This window comes from Tachyglossus aculeatus, chromosome X4 (genome assembly GCF_015852505.1).
Source record: "Tachyglossus aculeatus isolate mTacAcu1 chromosome X4, mTacAcu1.pri, whole genome shotgun sequence".
In the NCBI taxonomy this organism is placed as follows: Eukaryota; Metazoa; Chordata; class Mammalia; order Monotremata; family Tachyglossidae; genus Tachyglossus; species Tachyglossus aculeatus.
In genome coordinates, this window is record NC_052098.1 from 11,059,180 (window position 1) to 11,075,916 (window position 16,737).

Sequence of the window (16,737 nt, forward strand, 5' to 3'; positions counted from 1 at the left end):
GGGGTAAGGGAGTCGGGATAACTCTAGCACTCCAAAGGGGCTCCATCCATCCCACTAATTGATTGATTTGGTTGACTGACCCAGGTATACACCCAGGTGTGTCCGGTTCCCATGCTGACTCCCCCTCGGGACGAGCCAGTGACTTCCGAGTTTTCCCTTGGTCCTGTCAGGTGCCATTGGATCACACACTTATCCAAAAAAATCACTCTCTGTCAGCATTTGCGAGTTCAGCTCTAAAAGCCTCTTTGGAGAGGCTGCAGCATAACTCTCATGGCCTCCTTAAGAATCTATTTACAGGCAACCAGATTCAAACAGCACAACATATAAAGTCGTTCTCAAGGGCCGGTTTCCAACTCTTGGTTAATCCCTTTGCTTGACTGTTCACTGGCAGCATTATGGCACAGAATAGAAATGAGGATGGCACATGATTTATTCATTTCCTCAGCTTGACAGCATCAATAGAAAAATTCAATGGATCCTGGGGATTGAGTCCATCAGTTCCCCCTTCATACCATGATCCTACATTCTGCTGTTCCTCTTCCAACCTCTTCAGGAATCCCCACCCCCACCCCCGCCTAAATCCTTTAGGTTAAACTCCCATGAGGTGTCATCAAAGGCTGAATAGGAAAGGCGGTTACGAGGCATTTGGGTATCTAGTGTGGACCGGCCTCCCGTGGCTGAACCGATCTGTACTGGCAGGAGACAGGTGATCAGAAAAAAAGGGGCCCACTTTACAAACCGACCCTCGCTAGGACATGATTCACAGGGAGTTGGGGATGACTGAAAGAAAAACACTGACAAATCAAGAAGAATCAATCCTCTCAGAAGGCTCAGAGACTCCACCGTGAATTTGACATCAACAATTCCCCGAAAATCCTCTTCTGATGTGTTAATGTCCAATTTGACGATACAGCAAATGCAGTTGGCATTTGGAGAAAAGTGACCATTTATTTCCACCTGTTCATTCCCTGACCATAATTACTAAATGCATCTTCCCCTTTGGCATTGCAAGCCAGAAAGAAAAAAGTTGTTAAGCAACAAAAGGAGAAAGAGTAACCTCAGCACCTACTATTTTTTTCTTTTAATTAAATCAGAAACCAACACAGGTGAAAAAATGCAAGTTCAAGACAGAGATCTAAATCACACTTGCCACTGGATATGCCCAGAAAGTTAATTTCTTAAGCAAAATCTGCATCTCCATGTTCAAGATGGATAACTACAAGGCTTTTTTTTTCCCCAGTGTTTCCAGAACAATGGAGTGGGTACACGTTTTAACACAGCTGCCACTCCCACCCGGGTGAGAGAGCCCCTCAGCACTTAGAGAAGGGGAGCAGGGTGACCATTTGGCCCCCTTTCAGATGAAGCTATTGTCCCCAGCATGGCTGAGATAATTAATGGAAAAGCACTTTGAAAAGAGAAAAATGCTCTACAAAAACAAGGTATTATCTTTACTATTATTATTCTTATTGTTGCCGAAGCTGGGGATGGGTTTTTTCTGCCAAGCCTCTGGGGGCCACCCTCCTTCAGTCAGCACTTCTCTCCCTCTAATCCTCAAGAATTTCTTGGACAAGGCTGCCCTCCTTGTCCCCCTGGCAAGGTTACATTATCCCTGTGGGAGAGTTCTCAACTGCCCCCTCACTGCCCCCGCCACCACTCCCTCACTTCTCCCCTCCTCTGCAATCCCAACAACCCAGGATATCCTGAGACTGAGCCAGCTTGAAAAGAGAGTGAAGTCTGTAATCTCAGTATGTGGGGAAAGGGAACAGAAGTCCTTCAAAGGTAAATGCATATATGTGTGTGTATGTTTATAGGGAGACAGACAGAGAGGGGGAGGGAGGGAGGGAGAGAGAGAGAGAGAGAGAGAGAGAGAGAGAGAGAGAGATGTAAAAAGAGAGAGAAAGGGGAGAGATGAAAAGGGGACAAATTAGGTTAGGAGAAGTGTAAGAACAAAAGGGAGAGCAAAGGGCAAGAAATAAGAAAACAAGAGAGAAGAAAATGTGTCCAAAACAAGAGGTAAAAATAAAACAGGATCTAATAAAGAGGTTTGGAGAATAGAGGATACAGAAAATACCCAAGAGAAGGAAGAAAGATGTCTTGCTTCAGGTGAGATGATCATGCTTTTAGGGATTCATTCCGACACCTGAACAGGAAAAAGGAAAAGTTAATCAAGGGCCCTGATTTACTCATGGTGGTGGAACAAAACTCCTTAGCTATGGTGAGAGCGGCATCAGTGAAAGATCCCTGAGGAAGGGGACAATGCCTTGTGCTTCTGTTGTTCTTTCCCAAGTGTTCAGTTGAGTGTACTGGGTACTCAATGAATACCATAACTACTACTGTTCCGGTGACTATAGAATCAATCAATCAATCAATCGTATTTATTGAGCGCTTTCTGTGTGCAGAGCACTGTACTAAGCGCTTGGGAAGTACAAGTTGGCAACACATAGAGACAGTCCCTACCCAACAGTGGGCTCACAGTCTAGAAAGAAGAAGAAGAAGTATAGAAGAAGCCTTCATCTTCTTTAATGATGACCTTTCTTTCCTTCAACGATGGCAACTGCAACCACCACTACTGCTGGCATCACTGCCACCAGCATGGCTAATCTGGCCCTTCCAGGCCATGGTTAGGAATTTCTGGCCAAAAGGGTCAGTTTAGGCATACTTAAGTCACAGTGGCTGCAGTGGTACTGCTCCCAGCAGTGGCTACCCACTCCTCCAACCCTCACAGAATTTCTGGGGCCAGAAGGGAAAGGTAGTAAATCAGTCAGTCAATCAATCAATTGATATTACTTATTGAGCTCCTACTGAATAGTGCGCCCTACACTTGGTGCTTAAGGGAGCACAACAGTAGCAAGCCACTTATTTCCTGCCTGCAAGAAACCTACAAATCAATGAGAGAAACAGCCAAAAACGATTTATATATACTGCAAGCAGGGATGAAGATGAAGCAGTAAGTAGTACACATAAATGAGGATGAAATAGCTGAATAAATGATTGAATGTACAGAGACATATTCATTCATTCATTCAATTGTATTTACTGAGCACTTACTGTGTGCAAAGCACTGTACTAAGCACTTGGGAAGCACAGGTTGACAACATATAGAGATGGTCCCTACCCAATAACAGGCTTACAGTCATACTATATATGAATAAATATTATGTACATATGTGTACGTAAGTGCTGAGAGTGGATGTTGGGTGGGTTGTGAATTATTTAAGGAAAGTTTTCCAGTAAAGGATGGTAGCAGTTTACCTCTCTGTCCTTATCACTCTCCCAGTCTTTCTCTGTCCCCTTCTCCCCCTCTCATCTTTCCTCTCTTCTGTCTTTCTCCTAATGCGCTCTCTCTCGCTCCCCCTGCCCCCTTTTATCAGACACTGCCCCCATTCTATCTAAGGTGAGCAAATCTCTGGCCATAAGAAATCTGAAAGGACAAAGTCCTGAAAGAAAGTATGAGAAAGAAGACCTGATGCCTAGGATTGTGAGATGGGAGGGGTCATTGGATCTGGCATTGTGGGAAGAGATTTAATCTCCTTCATATTGTTTCACCTGTTCCCAAAAGTGTAGTCATTCCAAAGATGTATCTACAGAAGAGGGAGTTTCTTAGGAGTTGGAATACATCATGCTTTAACTTTTTTTCATAGTGGCAGTGAAGGATAAAACCAACACTACAAATAAACCTCTTACCCAAATCCAGTGGTAGCTTTTATGAACTTTTTCTGGGTCCAGTTACATTACTGCCCTGCCCAGTGTCTTTCCTGTGATGAAGGATTCAGGGTTCAGGAAAAGACCTTAGGAAAACTATATGGGATTGTCAGGACACAACAGTCTGGCATTTAAAATCCAAAATGCATCTTTAAAAGTGCCCACCAAAGCAATTAATCAATACATGAGAAACATCATGGCCTAATGGATAGAGCACGGGCCTGGGAGTTAGAAGGACCAGGGTTCTGATCCTGACTCTGCCACATGCCTGCTGTGTGACTTCGGGCAAGTCGCTTAACCACCCTGTGCCTCATTTACCTCATCTGGAAAATGGGGATTAAAACTGTGAGCCCAATGTGGGACAGGGACTATGTCCAACCTGATTAACTTGTATCTACACCAGCACTTAGTACAGTGTCTGTCACATAGTAAGTGTTTAACAAATACCATAAAAAAGTCAATCAATCAATCATATTATTGTGTGCAGAACACTCTAGTAAGTGCTTGCAAAAGTACAATATAATTGAGCTGGTAAAAAATTAAAAAAAATAAAATAATAGCAGCATTTGTTAAGTGCTTACTATGTGCAAAGCACTGTTCTAAGCACTGGGGGGATACAAGGTGATCAGGTTGTCCCACACGGGGCTCACAGTCTTCATCCCCATTTTACAGATGAGGTAACTGAGGCTCCGAGAAGTGAAGTGACTTGCCCAAGGTCACACAGCAGACATGTGGTGGAGCCGGGATTCGAACCCATGACCTCTGACTCCAAAGCCTGTGCTCTTTCCACTGAGCCACGCTGCTTCCCTACGTTCCCTGCCCACAACGAAAGCACTTGAGACAATCAGCAGCTAGAAACCAACATTATAAAGAGACTGAGGCCAGTTGACAAAAGGTGGGAATGGAGTTAGGAAGCAAAGGAGCCAACCCTCAAAAAAATGGAATTCTGAATTCTACGGCAGTAGTCAGAAAGATTGCATCGTATGACAGGATAATGTAAGAACTTAGTATGGTAATTCTGAATATGTGTGGAGGTAGGAAAAAAGTGTCATTAACTACCCTTCACTTTCAAGGAGCAGCCAAAATAAGAAAACTCATTCCTAGGGCAGGGCAATAACATACCCATTTTAGAAATGAGGAAACTGAGACCTAAGAGGCCCGGGTTTTGTTGCCTCTGATGCTAAACAGCTCAAAACCTTCCCAAATGAATCTCCTTAACTGTTTCTCTACAGCTGCTGTATAGCATAGATAGCTACACTTTATAATGAGATGGCAAACTGAGCAACAGAGAGAGGCAGTAACTCTTTCGACATCCCACAGCCAAGCAATGAAGGAACAAGTACAATAATTTAAGTTTATTGATTCCAACTCAAATGCACTAGCTGCCAAACTTCAACCTTTCAACCTTCAACCGCTACCCTGCTCATTCAAGCTCTCATCCTATCCCGTCTGGACTACTGCACCAGCCTTCTCTCTGATCTCCCATCCTCGTGTCTCTCTCCACTTCAATCCATACTTCATGCTGCTGCCCGGATTATCTTTGTCCAGAAATGCTCTGGGCATATTACTCCCCTCCTCAAAAACCTCCAATGGCTACCAATCAATCTGCGCATCAGGCAGAAACTCCTCACCCTGGGCTTCAAGGCTGTCCATCACCTCGCCCCCTCCTACCTCACCTCCCTTCTCTCCTTCTACTGCCCAGCCCGCACCCTCCGCTCCTCCACCGCTAATCTCCTCACTGTACCTCGTTCTCGCCTGTCCCGCCATCGACCCCCGGCCCACGTCATCCCCCGGGCCTGGAATGCCCTCCCTCTGCCCCTCCGCCAAGCTAGCTCTCTTCCTCCCTTCAAGGCCCTGCTGAGAGCTCACCTCCTCCAGGAGGCCTTCCCAGACTGAGCCCCTTCCTTCCTCTCCCCCTCGTCCCCCTCTCCATCCCCCCATCTTACCTCCTTCCCTTCCCCACAGCACCTGTATATATGTATATATGGTTGCACATATTTATTACTCTATTTATTTATTTATTTATTTTACTTGTACATTTCTATCCTATTTATTTTATTTTGTTGGTATGTTTGGTTTTGTTCTCTGTCTCCCCCTTTTAGACTGTGAGCCCACTGTTGGGTAGGGACTGTCTCTATGTGTTGCCAATTTGTACTTCCCAAGCACTTAGTACAGTGCTATGTACATAGTAAGCGCTCAATAAATACGATTGATTGATTGATTGATTTCAAAACTGTGGTTATTCACATTTGAGTAAGTTTCCAAGGTCCAGCTCCCCGTACCCTTCGCCATTACCAATGCTGTCAATGTGCTAGTCATCTTTAATATGTGAAATTTTTTTCAGCACAACTTTGCCCATTATTACCAAGGGCACAGTCACTAAGCACCACATGACTTTGGTTACTCTGCTATATTGTCCTCTCCCAAGCACTCAGTGTGCTGCTCTGTAAACAGTAAGTGCTCAATAAACACCATTGATTGACTGACTGAAAATGGAACATCAAATGCTTCCCGCTAGACTGCAAACTCCTTGAGGGCAGGCATTGAGTCTACCAATTGTATTGTATGTGTCCTACCAAGAACTTAGTACAGAGCACTGCACAGTCAGGCTCAATAAATACCACTGATTGATTGATTCCTACCAAATTGAAGTTCATTATAGCCCTAGTGAAGAGCAGAGATATCTATGAAGATTCCAGGAAATAAACCTCTTGATTCCAACCCAGATTTGTGATCTGATACTGATTATGATTCCTTTTGATTACCATTACCCAGCTTTTGTTTTAATCAATCATATTTATCGAGCATTTACTGTGTGCACAGCACTGTACTAAGCACTTGGGAGAGTAATATATGAGAGACTTGGTAGACACATTCCCTGCCCAGAGGGAGCTTACAGTCTAGAGGGGGAAGCAGACATTAATATAAATAAATGAATTATGGAAATGTATGTAAGTTCTGTGGGGCTAAGGGTGGGGCGAATGAAGGATGCAAATCCAAGTGCAAGGGTGATGCAGGAGTTCCAGTTTGGAACTCCATTTCCCCTTGAGTGCTTCACTGTGTAAAATGCAGATTCCCAGTTCAGATAGGGCCACTGACTTGGTGTACAGCCTTGGGCAAGTCACTGAAATCCTTTGTGTCCCAGCTTCCTTATCTTTGCAGTTAGAGATAATGATATTTCCCTGCCTCTGGAGGGGCTGTGTGGATTAATTAGTTCTTGTTGACAAAGCAATGCAACCATGTAAAGTGCTCTACAAATGCAAAGTATTCTTGTTTTTAATTATTTGGCCAGGCTGAGTCCAACTCTCCCAACACAAAGTTTTAGTCTCTTATTATCTTCATTTTTGGGGTTGAGGCCTAAGGGAATCCACAGTTACTGTCTTTTAGACTGATGTTTGGTTTTCAGTCACATATTTTAGGGTGTTTTGTGTTTTTCCCCTTGGAAAATGCCGATAATTTTATTCCCTCGACTTCTTGCCTAGACAAGAAGTCTTACTTATCAGCCTTCTCCCATCCTTCCCCTCTGTCAGCTTCCACTTTTTTTTAACACTGTCATCTCACCCTGATCCCCCTGAGAGAGTTGGGACCCTGCTCCCAGGGCACTGCCTTCCACCCCGCACTCTCCTCAGACTCCCATCCTCATTCCCCCCAGTCAGTTGGATCCCATCCTCTTTCCTCTCAGCCACCACCCCCATTCTTCCTCCTTCTTCCTCTTTCCTACATCACCCCTTCTATTAGTTATGATATGCACACATCTCATTCAGCCATCTTTTTAACCTGGAGATTACACCCGCAGTAAGTTTAGGTTTATTCGCTCACAAATGTGTTCCTAAACACCTACAGTGGGCAGTGGGGCAGGCTCTGAAATATCAGGAGGCCCCACTGAATTTGGGATGCTTGATCACCTCAGTTGAAGGTGGCAACCAGAACTAGAATCAGCTAAGATAGGTATTTGAAGGCTATGGTGTAGCAGGAATAAACACAATTTGCTTTGATGGAGATAAACGAATCAATCTAATTTTGCTAGGATAACTGAATTTTCACTTTAGTCATAAGTACTTTGTATTTCTATCATTTATCTCCTTTAAAATGTCCAGTGTCATTTACAAATAATAATTTCCACACCTTCTTCTGAAGCAAGAGAGGACCTTCACCTCCCTTAGCCTGCTCCTTCCAGCCCCTCTAGCAACACTTAAGAAAGCCACCATGAAAGCTGACTGGACTATGGATAAGGTTGGCCTTTCTCTTCCTGCCCCCAACTCTAACCCTGTGGGAAAGAAGAGGCAAGAGCCAGCTCCAGGTTTGGCTTTCTGAAATGAGAACTGGGATTGACCTCTTTGACTTATTAATATCCTGATGCAATGGGTTGCTGTAACTCATCCTCCTTTCCATTTAGTGCCCCTCCATCTCTCTACTCCCCTAGACCATCCCCCAACCATCCCACAGTATTTTTCTTCCTGTGACTCTGCTGGTGAGCTGTTGCGCTTGCTAGATATTTGTTCATGGCTGGATCCCGTCATTCTGACGAGTTAATGTCGTTAATGCAAAAAGGAACAAAAAAAACCCCTCCTTGTGCAAAACACCAAATAGCTCAGGATGCCGTAATGCTCCAGAATATTAAACAGGGCAATATGGAGACAATAAGTGCCAAGTGTTGAAGAGATGCCTTGTCCCATATCCAATGCCCATCTTGAAAAGGCTAGAGCTTGTGGATAATATGTAGTCTGTGCATCATGATGTCTCTGAGCCTTGCTGCTTCACTGACCTTCTGAAAAGCATATAGAATTACATAAGATTTGAATCTGGCCCAAAATGATGGAAAGTGAGCCACACCCTGGTAAAAGCTTATATGCAATTCTGGTCCATTATCAAAAGCCTCTCTTTGAAATTTGCACAAAACCCTGAAAGAAGTGCTTGTTTTGATAGACAATAAAATACTTGGATAATGGCTACGTCTAAGATACTCCAGATGTTTGCAGTCAACTAAATGGCTGAGTGCATTAAATAGGGTACTGCTCAGATTCCAAAGATACTGCACTGAAGCTGGATTGCTTTAATAGATTACCACTTAATGAAGTCTCCATATTCACTTACCACTCTAAAATTAAATAAGTCAACCAAAAGGATGATTTATGCAAACACTTCATGTTTATTAAGAGTCCTGTTATGGAAAAAAGACTCTGTTCCAGTTCCCAAAGCATAAGAACACCTACTTGTTTTTCTAAGCAGGAATAAAGCTGTAAGACAAACAGGACTCCAGTACTAAAAAAAAAAAAAATCAACATCTTGAAACCGCTACTGACTGCTCCACGCGTTATTAATATTGCACACGAAATAAACTCTAGAGCAAGTCACACTAACAGCAACACAGCCCCATTCTACTGCTCATCCCTTTCACACCCAAATAACTTCTTGGGAGACTCTTTTTGTTCTTTTCTGTCTCTCCTCTTTCCCTTTGCTGGATTCACAATATCTCCCTTGAATTCTTCTAAAACTCCAAACGGGTGCCACTAGAGCGATAGTGGTCCATTCTCTCCCCCACAAAGCAAATCCCAACCCCAAACCAGCTGCATATGACCAAATTTCAGGTCTGAACTATTCAGCCGGACCCCACTTTTTTTAGGGGGTGGTGGGGAAGAGGTTTACCCAACTGCCCCCTGGAGTCAGAAGGCCCCATGTTCTAGCAAGGGCCATCGAGGCACCATTTTGGTTTACCAGTCAAAGACACTGTTCACCAGGAGACCGAAAGGGGTAAATGACAAGCAAAGATGCGACTCCCAAATGGGGGAAACACAAATTTCTCAAGAACCAACAAGGACTGCACAGTGTGGAGAAGAAAGAAACAATCCTCCCAGAGGGAACTCAAAATTGGTAAAATCCTTCACTCCAATTGCCTGGGATCCAGCAGCAGGAGGGGCAAGATGGCAGAGTAGTAGCTATGTTTTTTTTTAAAAAAAAAATTACCTTTTTTCGGCATCAGGGCGGTTTCTTGTTGGGCTGTCTAGGCTGCCGGCTGCAGAGGAGATTACAAGTTGAAAGGATAAGTGTTTCAGGGTAAGTGTCTCGTACATCAACACACTTTTGCCTGACAGTGACAGGGCTCTGCTGGTGCCATTTCACAGTCTGAAACATAAGAAGAGACCAATTTCCTAACACATCAATTTTTCATGAATGTTTAGTTTACCATTTAGGGGTGAACTGCTCAGGTCAAAAGGGTTACATTTGGGGGGCTCATGTTTTAAAAGAACAACGGGAAGGTGCCCACAAAAATAACACATGTGATTACCTCAACACTGCATGTTTGCCTGACACATTTTCTGCTTCCAGACCTTTATCGACTTTCTAATGCACGCTCCTGATTTTATCTCATTGGGGTAGTTTGGCCCAGAAATGAAGACAACAATATGAAAAAGTGTGAGTAGTATTAACTGTTGAGAATATGTAGAAAAATGTTCCTTTTGGTGAGATCTTTCAGAGTTAAGCAATGAAACAAATATAAACTCTATCAATTGATGCCATTCAGCATTTTGAACAGGAGGAAGGTGGAGACAGCATATAGTGTAGGTAGAGAAGCAGCTTGGCCTGCTGGAAAAGGCACAGGCCTGGGAGTCAGAGGCCCTGGGTTCTAATCCCAGCTCTACCAACTGCTTGTGTGACCTTGGGCAAGTTACATAACTTCTCTGTGCCTCAGTTTCGTCCCCCTTCTAGACTGTGAGCCTGCTATTGGGTTGGGACCATCTCTGTATGTTGCCAACTTGTACTTCCCAAGCGCTTAGTACAGTGCTCTGCACACAGTAAGCGCTCAATAAGTACGACTGAATGAATGAATTGTAAAATGAAGATTAAATACCTGTTCGCCCTCTTACTGACTTGTAGGACAGCGACTGCAGCCAATCTGATTAACTTCTATTTACTTCAGCATTTAGAACAGTGCTTGACACATAGTGAATGCTTAACAAATACAACTCTGTTGTACTCTCCCAAGCACTTAGTATAGTTCTCTGCACACAGTAAACACTCAATGAAAACCATTAATGATGATGATGGTAATAATAAATATTATTATTATAATAAAAATATACTGGTTCTCTTTTTATGGTATTGCTTAAGAACTTACTATGTGCCAGGCACTGTACTAAGCACTGGGGTAGATAAATGCTAATCAGGTTGAACAGTTAATATCCCATATGGGGGTCACAGTCTTAATCCCCATTTTAGACCTGAGGCAGAGGGAAGTGAATTGACCAAGATCACACAGCGGACAAGAGGTGGCTCTGGGATTAGAACCCAGGTCCTTCTGACTCCCAGGCCCGTGCTCTAAAACACTAGGCCACACTGTTTCTCTTTTCATCCAGAGCTTCCCTTATGCTGAAAACTTCCCTTGAGAAGTGTGGACTTTTTTTCTCCACAGACAACTTCTAGAGACAAGATAATAATTTCCCTCCCTTAAAAAAGATCCAGAATCCTGCCATTTCAGAAATGGGTAATGAAAACCCTAATCCTAATATACAGCCCAACAAAGGCCTACCCAACCTACAACCACAAAGAGCCTTCCGGGCTCCAGTTACTCAGGTGATAAGGATTTTGGCTGGCTCTGCTCTGGCAAAGGAAGCAGCAGCAGGTGCAATGGGATCCAAATGTGTCTGGGTGTCGTGTTCACATTGGAGCAACATTTTGCCTTTCGGCATCCTTTTTCAGCCCCAACCCTCAAGATCTTGATGCAAAGAAAATGGCCGGTTGTGAAGGGCAAGGTCAGAACAATTTTCCCCCATTTGGGTCTATTTTGACTGGCTCCTCCCAAACTTACAAATGTCATACCCCACCCCATCCTAACCAGAGGCACAGAACTAAGCTAACCTTTCTCCAGCTAGTCATAGAACTAGGCTAACAAAACACAACCTGTGACTTGTATCCACACCCAAATTCCAAGGAAAGATATTAGAAAGATGATCAAAAGAAGGAACCTATTCAATTATTTTTAAATCAATCAATCACTCAGCCATATTTATTGAGCACTTACTGTGTGTAGATGGCTGTACTAAGTGCTTGGGAAAGTACAATATAAGACAGTTGGTAGAATCGTTCCCTGCCCGCAGTGAGCTTTCAGTGTAGAGGGGGAGACAGTTATTGACCAAATCAATACATTACAGATATGCACATAAGCACTGTGGGGCTGAGAGAGGGTTGAATAAAGGGTGCAAATCCATGTACAAGGGTAATGCAGAAGGTAGTGGGAGAAAAAGAAATGAGAGCTTAGTCAGGGAAACTCTCTTGGAGATGTGCTTTAAATAAGATTATGAAAGCAGGAAGAGTGATAGTCTGTCAGATGTGAAGAGGGAGGTCATTCCAGGCCAGAGGCAGGATGTGGGCGAGAGGTCAGCGGTGAGATAGATAAGACTGAAGTACAATGAGTAGGTTGGCATTAGAGGAATGAAGTGTGTGGGCTGGGTTGTAGTAGCAAAGCAGCAGGTAAGATAGGAGAAGGCAAGGTGATTGAGTGCTTTAAAGCCGACAGTAAGGAGTTTCTGTTTGATGCGGAGGTGGATGGGAAACCACCGGAGGTTCTGGAGTAGTGAGGAAACACGGACTGAACATTAGAGAAGCAGTGTGGCTCAGTGGAAAGAGCCCGGGCTTCGGAGTCAGAGGTCATGGGTTCAAATCCCGGTTCTGCCAGTTGTCAGCTGTGTGACTTTGGGCAAGTCACTTCACTTCTCTGTTGCCTCAGTTACCTCATCTGTAAAATGGGGATTAAGACTGTGAGCCCCCCGTGGGACAACCTGATCACCTTGTAACCTCCCCAGCGCTTAGAACAGTGCTTTGCACATAGTAAGTGCTTAATAAATGCCATCATTATTATTATTTCTGTAGAAAAATGATCTAGGCAGCAGAGTGAAGTATGGAGTGGACAGAGACAGGAGGCATGGAGGTCAGTGAGGAGGCTGATGCAGTAATCAAGGTGTAATAGGATAACTGCTTGGATTAATGTGGTAGCAGTTTGGATGAAAAAGAAAGGGGGGATTTTAGCGGCTGGGAAGGTTGAACTGACAGAATGTAGTGACAGATTGAATATGTGGGTTAAAATCCTAATGTGCACAGATTGCTTCAGCTCAACATCCTCAGTAGTATCTATTGAGTGCCTACTGTGTACAGAGCACGTACTTTAGGCAGCTGGGAACCTCCAACAGCTGCTGTATCTATGGTGATCAATGGGCCTGGGGTCATGACTGTTGGTCTCTGAACAGACAAGAGTTCCCACCCCTGTTCCTCTAACCACCACAGCCTACTGCTTTTGTTTTCTTTGTTCTGTTAAGTGCTTAGTGTAGTGCTTTGCCCACAGTAAGGACTCAGAAAACACAATAGAAGGAATGTTTGTTTTTATTTTGTGTGCATTTGTCCTGGTCTTAGTTGTTTGAGTGTTTTTATTGTTTCCACTCTCATTCATCTCTTCTCAGTCACTCATCCCCTCTCCCTAACTTCTATTCTTAGACTGTAAGCCCCTTGAGGACTAGGGATTGTACCTAATGCCCACCCATGTATTCTTTCTGAGTGTTTAGTACAGTGCTTTACGCACAGCAAGCAATTCATCCCCTGACATTGAGGAGTTCACAGTCTACTGGGGGATAATATAATAATAATAATATGGTAATAGATGTAATTATATTAATTAATATATTAATCATATGTAATAATAACGATGGTATTTATTAAGCACTTACTATATGCCAAGCACTGTTCTAAGAGCTGGGGCAGATACAAGGTAATCAGGTTGTCCCACGTGGGGCTCACAGTCTTAATCCCCATTTTACAGATGAGGTAACTGAGGCACAGTGAAGTTAAGTGGCTTGCCTAAAGTCACAGAGCTGATAAGTGGCAAAGCCAAGTTTAGAACCCATGACCTCTGACTCCCAAGCCCGGGCTCCTTCCACTAAGCCATGCTGCTTCTCCGTGTGGCTCTGGGATTCATATTCTCATACATGGCTCTGCGTATTATCTGGGATACAAGCAGACACAAAATGCAAACATATTATAAATTTAAAAATGGGCATAGATGACAGTGATGAAAAGGAAAGCCAGCCATTAAACAGATAAAACAAGCAAATATTCATCCTGGTGCTAAAATGGTTGATGGGGTGGCATGATCAGGAAACTGGAGAACTAGACAAGAATCCCATTTACCTTCAGTAATACAATACACACACAAACACGCACACACCAAGGAGATTCATTTTACATCATAATCAAAACCATCTCTTCCCTGTATTGGTCATGGTTGGGAGGCATCTTCCTAAGGAGGTTTTGAAGGTGGGAGGGATGTTATTTAGAGGATTAGAGTGGGGAAGGAATTCCACAAAGTGGAAAAGTGTAATCAATGTGTCAGAGATGTGAGAATGATAATGATGATAATAATAATAATAATAGTATTTATTAGGAGTTTACTATGTTCCAGGCACTGTGCTGAGCACCGGGGAAGATACAAAATAATCAGGTAGGACACAGTCCTGCCCCATATGGGGATCAAATTCTAGTGGCATTTATTGAGCACTTACTGTGGGCAGAGCATTCATTCATTCATTCAATCGTATTTATTGAGCGCTTACTGTGTGTAGAGCACTGTACTAAGCGCTTGGGAAGTACAAATCGGCAACATATAGAGACGGTCCCTACCCAACAATGGGCTCACAGTCTAGAAGGGGGAGACAGACAACAAAACAAGTAGACAGGTATACCATCATAATAAATAGAAGTATAGTTATATACACATCATTGATAAAAATAGAGTAATAAATATGTACAAATAAAATAAATAGAGTAATAAATATGTACAAATATATACACATGCTGTTGGGAGGGGAAGAGGGTAGGGTGGGGGGGCGATGGGGAGGGGAGGAGGAGAGGAAAAAGGGGGGGTCTCTGTCTGGGAAGGCCTTTGAAGGGAGGAAGAGAGCTAATTTGGTGGATGTGTGGAGGGACGGCATTCTAGGCCAGAGGTAGGGAATGGGCCAGGGGTCGACGGCGAGACAGGCGAGAATGAAGCACAGTAAGGAGGTTAGCGGCAGAGGAGCGGAGCATGCAGGCTGGGCTGAAGAAGGAGTAAGGGGAGGTGAGGTAGGAGGGGGCGAGGTGATGGAGAGCCTTGAAGCCAAGAGTAAGGAGCTTTTGCTTGATTCGAAGGTTGATAGGCAACCACTGGAGATCTTTGAGGAGTAAGGACCAAAGTGTGTGGGCTGGGTTATAGTAGGAAAGTATATAGTAGATAGTATAGTATATAGTAGAGCACTCTACTAAGCACTTGGGAGAGTATAATACAACAGAGTTGATAGAAACATTTCCTGCCCACAAGGATCTTGGAATCTATAGTGGGAAAACAGGTATTTAATCCCTATTTTACAGATGAAGAAAATGAGGCACAAAGAAGTACCAAGTCACAAAGTTGGCAAGTGGCAGAGCTGAGATTAGAACTCAGGTCTTCTAATGCTCAGGCCCATACTTTTCCCACTAGGGCACACTATTTTGCTGGCAAAGTACAGTTAGAAGGTTAGTTTTGGAGAGGCAAAGGATGTAGAGGAAAAGGAGAGAGGGAGGGTAATAAGGAAACAGCCGGTAAATCAATGGTACTTAATGAGTGCTTATTATATGCAGAGCACTACATTAAGGGTTTAACATGCCTTGATAACATAAGGTGCCTTAAATACCAGGACAGGGAATTTTGGGAGGTTTTTGTGGAAGGGTGTGATATGTTCTGAATGTTTAAGGAACAGGTTCTAAGCAGCTGCATGTAGGATAGACTGAAGTGGGAAGGGAGTTGTGGCAGGGGGAACACTAAGGAGGCAATTGTTGTAACCCAGCTGGTAAATAATCTGGATTTGCATATACTAATAACATCTTATTTTACATCAATGCTGTCTGTGGTCTATATGAAAGATGAACTGGTTTGAGAAAATTCCCTAATCTTTCAGTGAAAAACGAAAGTCTCAACCACATAATTTTTGAGAGTTAAAATATTTTGGTGAAGGCTCCCTCTGGTTTCTGTTCCCATAAAGTGCCCTTGCCCAGTTTTCTGAATCCAAGAGGCTGGGCTGGTTTCAAACACATGGAGCACCTCGAGGCACGGAAAGATCTGTTGTCCCCTCCCATTCCCTTCCATGATGTTACACGATGCCGCATGTGCCCATGGCATCACAAAATGATGTCATTGGGATGTTCATTTGAACCCCCCAAACCTAGAACGTTTCTCTGGGAGAGACACCTGGGCTTTTCCCCTAGCTCCAGAGCCATTGCGTACAGCTCCCAGGTTCCCGTTCACAAAGATGCCGCTTCCGCCAGGAGTCACATTTTTAACTGCCCCTGCGCCCCTGCTCCCCTAAATATGTTGTCTCAAATAGCCCTGCCAAGGAGTTCACCAAAGCATTCAAATGTGGGAGCTCATTCCAATTAAATCTTCATACCTTCCTAGCTACCTATTTATGAATTTACCTGCAATTCTGGCTGCTGGAAGACAAGGCAGGATAACAAGAGAACAGCCTGTACTAAAAAGATCCACACCAAAAGAAGAGAGGTGTGAGAAGATTCTGCTGGGGCTCTCTGTCACGTCTGGCTGTACTCTGTATCTCAGGTAGTCCTTTTAGCTTTAATAATGTGGTTCACACACTCCCCACCAAGGAAATTCATTTTACATGGTTACTAGCAACATCTTTTCTCCTACATGTTTGACATGTTACTAAGGAAGGACAGACTGGTAAATTCGTTTCTTCAACTGTTCTGACCTAGCTTAATACACTCTAGAAATTAGTCAGTATAGGAAAAGCACTATTTTATGTGATTAAAAGAGATTTACTATGAAAAACTTCCCACCTTTCTACACTACGGTTCAGATAATGGAAAATTAAATTACGGATGAGGCAAGCTCGGCTACAATATGCAATTCAGAAAAAAACATGCAATCCAGGTTCTTACAGAATTGAGTCAGGTTAACTTCAGGATAAAAGACCCTCTAATTTATTTCTCTTTGTATTCAATATATGGGCTTATTCTAAT

The 16,737-nt window shown here is 43.5% G+C and overlaps 1 protein-coding gene across 1 annotated transcript in view; it reads right to left on the minus strand.

Annotated features, from left to right (window-relative positions):
- TMC1 (transmembrane channel like 1) overlaps positions 1 to 16,737 on the minus strand; it is a 354,777-nt gene that overhangs the window by 120,798 nt on the left and 217,242 nt on the right. The window contains exon 4 of the mRNA XM_038769999.1: positions 9,667 to 9,825. Coding sequence (XP_038625927.1) covers positions 9,667 to 9,679 — 13 coding nt within the window. The 5' untranslated portion in view covers positions 9,680 to 9,825. The remainder of the gene's footprint in view (positions 1 to 9,666; positions 9,826 to 16,737) is intronic.